The sequence below is a fragment of the Hemiscyllium ocellatum genome, chromosome 19 (assembly GCF_020745735.1).
Source record: "Hemiscyllium ocellatum isolate sHemOce1 chromosome 19, sHemOce1.pat.X.cur, whole genome shotgun sequence".
NCBI lineage: Eukaryota > Metazoa > Chordata > Chondrichthyes > Orectolobiformes > Hemiscylliidae > Hemiscyllium > Hemiscyllium ocellatum.
In genome coordinates, this window is record NC_083419.1 from 25,395,260 (window position 1) to 25,402,016 (window position 6,757).

At 42.2% G+C, this 6,757-nt stretch overlaps 1 protein-coding gene across 1 annotated transcript in view; it reads left to right on the forward strand.

Annotated features, from left to right (window-relative positions):
* ppfia2 (PTPRF interacting protein alpha 2) overlaps positions 1-4,598 on the forward strand; it is a 506,299-nt gene extending 501,701 nt beyond the window's left edge. The window contains exons 26-27 of the mRNA XM_060840055.1: positions 734-802; positions 4,434-4,598. Of these exons, the coding sequence (XP_060696038.1) occupies positions 734-802; positions 4,434-4,598 (234 nt within the window). The remainder of the gene's footprint in view (positions 1-733; positions 803-4,433) is intronic.
* The last annotated feature ends 2,159 nt before the right edge of the window (positions 4,599-6,757 follow it).

Here is a 6,757-nt window from a genome sequence, read left to right on the forward strand (position 1 = left end):
CTGGCACGTGCTTCGTCCCTCCGCCACGGGACACAGCCCATGCTCGGTCTGTTCTGCCATTAGAACACAGCCCACTCACTCCGCTCCTCGGACTCCAACAATTGGCAAGTCATTCAGGGTGAAAATGTGAAGATGTTTTCACTCAGCAACTTCTGAGCATCTGGAACAGTCTAAACAGCAGCTGGATGCAGACTCAGCAGTTATTCTCAAGAGATTTGGAATTTAACATTTTAAGGAAGTATTTGGAAGACTTTGGGCAAATAGCAGGGGAGTTGGGAAAGATTTGCAGCATCTCTAGAGGGAGAGTATAGCTCCAATGGGTTGAATAGCTAGCAACCCCGTGCTCGTGTGCTTGTGTATGGTGAGCTGCTACCAGAATCTGAAATTACTTTGACCACTTGTGTGCAGTAATTTAATTCCTCTGGGCACTTTACCCAAGTGCTCAAAACCAAACTCCTGGCAAAACATCCTGCTCCCATTGACAATGTTGTGTTTGACTGGAGGATTTTCTGACTCCTTATGGTTACAGCATCTCTCTCTTCCTTTCAATATCTTGTATAAATGCCTCTAGCAATCCAACAGATAACCTATCAACCTTCTCTCTGGCCTTTTATATCATCAGTCAAGTTCACTTCTGTTCATGAAATATTATTCAACCAGTTGAATGAACTGTAATGCAATACAATATGTATTACTTTAAAAATCATTTATTAAATACTGCACTTTTCTTCAGGCAAGACAGGTACTTGAAAGAGAGTATAATAACCTTCTTGCACTTGGAACAGAGCGGGCTCTTGATGATGTGAGTAATTTCTCCACGCCACATTCATTGATTTTAAGTAATGATAGATTTAATAACAATGTTATAAAATATGTATAAAATTTGTGGTTTGAAATTTGTTTCTAACAATTTTTGACTATATATCCTTTAGATTCATCAATGAAGTAATTTTTGCTAATGTAGGTTGATTTTAAAACCAGGTAATAATTTAATATATGTTAGCCTAGAATTTCCTAATTAATTGGGCTGCTTTCACTGGTCCAATTTGCCTCATTGAGTGAACAGTGCAAAACATCACAGAATTCTAAATATAAATCACATTCAGAGCAATTTAAGTTTCCATAACCATTTGCACTAATGTTATGGACTAGGCCAGACCACTCAGAACATTCTTAAGCAGGCAGCCCAGACCACAGAGTCATGGAGATGTACAGCATGGAAACAGATCCTTCGGTGCAAATCGTCCATGCCAACCAGATATCTCAACCCAATCTAGTCCCACCTACCAGCACCCATTCCATATCCCTCCAAAACCTTCCTATTCATTTACGCATCCAGATGCCTTTTAAATGTTGCAATTGTACTAGCCTCCATCACTTCATCTGACAACTCATTCCATACAGGTATCAACCTCTGCATGAAAAAGTTGCCCCTTAGGTTTCTTTAGTATCTTGCCTCTCCATCCTAAACCTATGCCTATAGTTCTGGACTCACCCACCCCCAGGAAAAGACTGTCTATTATCCTATCCATGCCCCTCATGATTTTATAAACCTCTAAGAGTGGCACGGTGGCTCAGTGGTTTACACTGCTGCCTCACAGTGCCAGGTTCAATTCCAGCCTCGGGCGACTGTGCAAACTCCACACAGACATTCTCTCCACGTCTGCGTGGGTTTCCTCTGGGTGCTCCAATTTCCTCCCACAGTTCAAAGATGTGCAATTTGTGAAACAGCCATGCTAAATTGCCCATAGTGTTAGCATTAGTCAGAGGGAAATGGGCTTGGGTGGGTTACTCTTCAGAAGGTCGATGTGGACTGGACTGGCCAGAAAAAAGTAGCCCCAGCCTATTCAACCTCTACCTTGGCAACATCCTTGTAAAATGTTTGTGAGAAGATATGTAGCTCAGGTACTCGTTGTTGTGGTTCTGTTTGCCGAGCTGGGAATTTGTGTTGCAGATGTTTCGTCCCCTGTCTAGGTGACTTCCTCAGTGCTTGGGAGCCTCCTGTGAAGCGCTTCTATGTTGTTTCCTCCCGTATTTATGGTGGTTTGTCTCTGCCGCTTCCGGTTGTCAGTTCGAGCTGTCCGCTGCAGTGGCCGGTATATTGGGTCCAGGTTGAGGTGTATGTTGGTAGAATCTGTGGATGAGTGCCATGCCTCTAAGAATTCCCTGGCTGTTCTGTTTGGCTTGTCCTCTAATAATAGTGTTGTCCCAGTCGAACTCATGTTGCTTGTCATCTGCGTGTGGCTACTAAGGATAGCTGGTCGTGTCGTTTCATGGCTAGTTGGTGTCCATGGATATGGATCGTTAGCTGTCTTCCTGTTTGTCCTATGTATTGTTATGTGCAATCTTTGCATGGGATTTTGTACACTACGTTGGTTTTGCTCATGCTGGGACAACACTACTATTATAGGACAAGCGAAACAGAACAGCCAAGCAATTCCTAAAGGCATGGCACTCATCCACAGATTCTATCAACAAACACATCGACCTGGACCCAATATACTGGCCACTGCAGCGGACAGCTGGAACTGACAACCGGAAACGGCAGAGACAAACCACTATAAATGCCGGAGGAAACAACACAGAAGCGCTTCACAGGAGGGTCCCAAGCACTGAGGATGTCACCTAGACAGGGGATTAAACATCTGCAATACAAATTCCCAGCTCGGCGAACAGAGCCACAACATCCTTGTAAATCTTTTCTGTACCATTTCAAGTTTCAGAACATATGAATAGTCACTAAAACGGCATCCTCACAGTTGCTCTCTCAAGACAACGTCAACTATACTTTGCCCCATTTACAGACAGGTTTTGCTAAAGGCCTGCCACGAGATTGAAATAAAGTCTGAATCCCAGAATTCAGCCAGGTTAATGCAGCATACCACTTTTTTTTTAAAAGGGCTCTTCTTGAGATGTTCTCAAGGACTACATTTTGATTTTCATGGGCTATGTTTTGGTTGTCAGAGGATCCTTGTTCATTTTGACAAACTAATTTGTTAAATGATAAAGTCATGAACAGACAATACTTTTTGTGTTTATGTTGACATGCTGGGTATTTAAACTCTCTCAAAAGCAGAATTTGATTATTCCATCAACATCCTCAATAAATAGTAACCCTCCATTAAATTAATATTGTAGCACATGAGGAAAGCATTAACTTTCCAGACACCATAGCACTTAAGTTGATACAAGACTACAGACATAATATTATAAAACTTCTTATTTCAAAATAACACACTTCTAAATACAAAGCATCCGTGTTTTCAAAGTTTTCCTGATTCACACTTAGCAGTGTTTTTCTTTGTTGCTGGGTTTGGAAACTATTCTCTCTTTCATAACCTCCCTCTTCCCTCTTTCTCTTTCACCCCTCTTGCAAACTCCACCTGCTCTTGAAGCTTCCTTCTCCCTGCACCTCTCTTTCAGAGGTCCTCCTTCTCCCTAGGCCTCTTATTGTTCCTCCTTATCCCAACTCCCTCTTGTAACTGCTTCATCCAACCCACTCCTTCTTGCACCTGCCTCCTCCATCCCACTCACTAAATACAGCCTCCTTACCAATTTCCTCCTGCAGCTTTCACATCCCAGCCATTCTCTTGTGGCCTCCTCCTAACCCAACATTTACCATTTCTTTCAGCCTCCTTCTTCACTCCACCCCTTTTGAAGCTATCACCAAACCTCTTCTGTAGATGCCTCTCCCCATTATCCCCACTTGCAGTCCCTTCCATATCCAACCACAGTAAAACTCCAAGCTTCTGGCAAAAAAAGCATATACCTCAGCTACCACCCAAACAGCATGGTTCTCAGATCCTTGTCTCAGCCTTAGTCTATGATTTTGACAAAGGTCCCAGTCTCTTGTCTCAAGCAAGAGGAACAGCTTCCAGAAAGGTCCTCAAGTGTTTGAGCTGCCAGCAAAAACACCATTATACACTCACTGGCAGGTTCTTGGCCACCAGCACTAGATCTTCCCATAGCCTCCAGGAAAACACAGCTCTGCCTCCCTTCATTACTGCCACTGCATACCTTTTAAATGCTCACTGCTGATCCAGTCACAGATCAGTTCCTTCAGTGATTGTTGATAGGCTCCTCTCGCCTATCACCAGCAAACACAGGAGAGAACCAGCCTATGAGTTCTTTCCACCAATTCTGTCTGTTCTACCTGTACAGGTAACCTTTGTCTGATCTCCCCTATAATTGAATTTCCTGGTCCATTTGATGGATTTCAGAGCAGATTCACCTATTGTCCCCAGCTGTTTTGAATCCGCATTACAGGCATTTCTATTTTCTGCCTGATATCCCGATGTGGGGAGAAAACAAATTGTGATTTAGATTTAGATTTGTCATGTTTATATAAAAATACAGTGATTTTTGCATGTTATCTGCAAATTATAAACCATGTAAATATGCTGCATTATTTTCTTTACATACATTACCACAAGGATGATGAGAAAAATTTTCAGCGAAGGCCGTCCTGGAGAAAACAGTTCCCTCCCCGTGAAGTTCATGGAATCAGCATGATGCCTGGATCTTCTGAAACACTTCCTGCAGGTTTCAGATTAACAACCACATCTACAAAAAGATCATCTGATGGTTTGTATTATTAAATTGCACATGTCCCTTTCAAATTATCAAAATACTTTAAAACTGCTCTTGCCAGATTCAAATGGAATCCCTTTCTGAAGCAGTGCATGTGCTTTGCTTCCTTAAAACGGGCCATCATTATGGCTTTTGAACTCAAAATACTTGTCATCCATGATCCTAATTTAAAGTGTTGCATTACAATTCACTATTACTGCAAAGTCAGTGGGGAAATTTCGTAACTGTAAGTTCTTCTCAGCAAGTAACTTGGTTGGAAATCAGTTGTTTATGTCTTGTACTGTTTACAAGCTTCACATAGGTTCTTGCATTTTTGAACTTTTGTGGGATTTACCTGCCAAATTGTATCTGTTTTCATTTGTCTACTGTATGTCAGCTTTAAGGCCAATTGCATGTAGCAATAGGTTTCCTTGGTTGGCACTATTGATCCAATATGGTTAAATTAGACTGAGTTGTATCTGGCCTAGCTGGAATCAGCCATTGAAGATGAAATAAGGAAACTTTCAGTCAAAAGCTTGAATTTTCACCATAGTGGTAGGTTTGTTTTTGAAGCAAAAAAACCACCTCTGATAGGAAACTAAAGTTAAGGTTTTTTGGGGCAGTAAACCCTTAATTGGTAGGAAAATGCATTTCCTATTCACTTAGATCTAGTCATTTTCATCTGATATGGTCTGAAAGAATGCCTGAGAGCTATTGGAATGAGGGAATAGGTGATGGATATATTAATTAATGGTTAATTTTGTATGAATTGGCTATAAGAATACTGGGACTTATAATTATTGGGATGTGAGTTTTATGGAATGTAACTATGAAATAAAGCTGTCATCGAAAGTATTTAAATATGGAGAAAGTGAGGAGTGCGGATGCCGGCGATCAGAGTCGAGAGTGTGTTGCTGGAAAAGCATAGCAGGTCAGTCAGCATCCGAGGAGCAGGAGAACCGACATTTTGGGCAAGACCCCTTCATCAGGAATGAGAGCTCATTCCTGATGAAGGAGTCTTGCCCGAAACGTCGATTCTCCTGCTCCTCAGATGCTGCCTGACCTGCTATGCTTTTCCAGCACCACACTGCCAACCCCCATATTTAAATACTGTCATCTTCTAATGTGTAACACGCATGGGAATGGGATGGAGACAGATCCGATATACAGCAGTGATGTCAGACCACATGGAATTAGAGGCTACTGAGAGATGATTTTATGTGAAACTTCAAGTGTTGTTTAAAGACCGTTTTCAATGAAAGGTAAAAATTGCCAAAAGCCTAGCTTCCCACCATGTTATCCCAATCAAGGACACAACCCAAGCCAAGACACACAAAAAATGAGTTTGTTGCTCAGAAATCATCATCACTAAATGAAACAGATTAGAGGAGACCTACAAAACACCAATAATAGAAGAACAAAGAAAATTTATAGCCCAGGAACAGGCCCTTCGGCCCTCTAAGCCTGAGCCGATCCAAATGTACTGTCTAAATCTGTCGGTCAATTCCTAAGCATCTGTGTCCCTTTGCTCCCCACCTCCGTATGCATCTGTCCAGACGCATCTTAAATGAATCTACCATGCCTGCCTCTACCACCTCTGCTGGCAACGCGTTCCAGACACCCACCACCCTCTGTGTGAAGTAATTGCCGCATGTGCCCCCCTTAAACTTTCCACCTCTCACCTTGAAAGTTGACCTCTTTATATTGAATCCTTCACCCTGGGAAAAAGATTGTCTCTATTCACCCTATCTATATCCTTCATGATTTTGTAAACCTCAATCAGGTCCCCCTCAATCTCCTTTTTCCTAATGAAAACAAACCTAACCTACTCAACCTCTCTTCATAGCTACCACCTTCCATACCAGGCAACATCCTGTAAACCTTCTCTGCACCCTCTCCAAAGCGTCCACATCCTTTTGGTAATGTGGCGACCAGAACTGTACACTGTATTCTAAATGCGGCTAAACTAATGTCTTGTACAATTTTAACATGACTTGCCAGCTCTTATACTCAATACCCCGTCCAATGAAGGCAAGCATAATATATGCCTTCTTGACCACTCTATCCACCTGTGCAGCAACCTTCAGGTACAATGGACTTGCACTCCCAGATCTCTCTGCCCATCGACTTCTTCCGTTCATCGCTCGAGAATTAGTTTTGCCTAAATGCATCACCTCACATTTGTCAG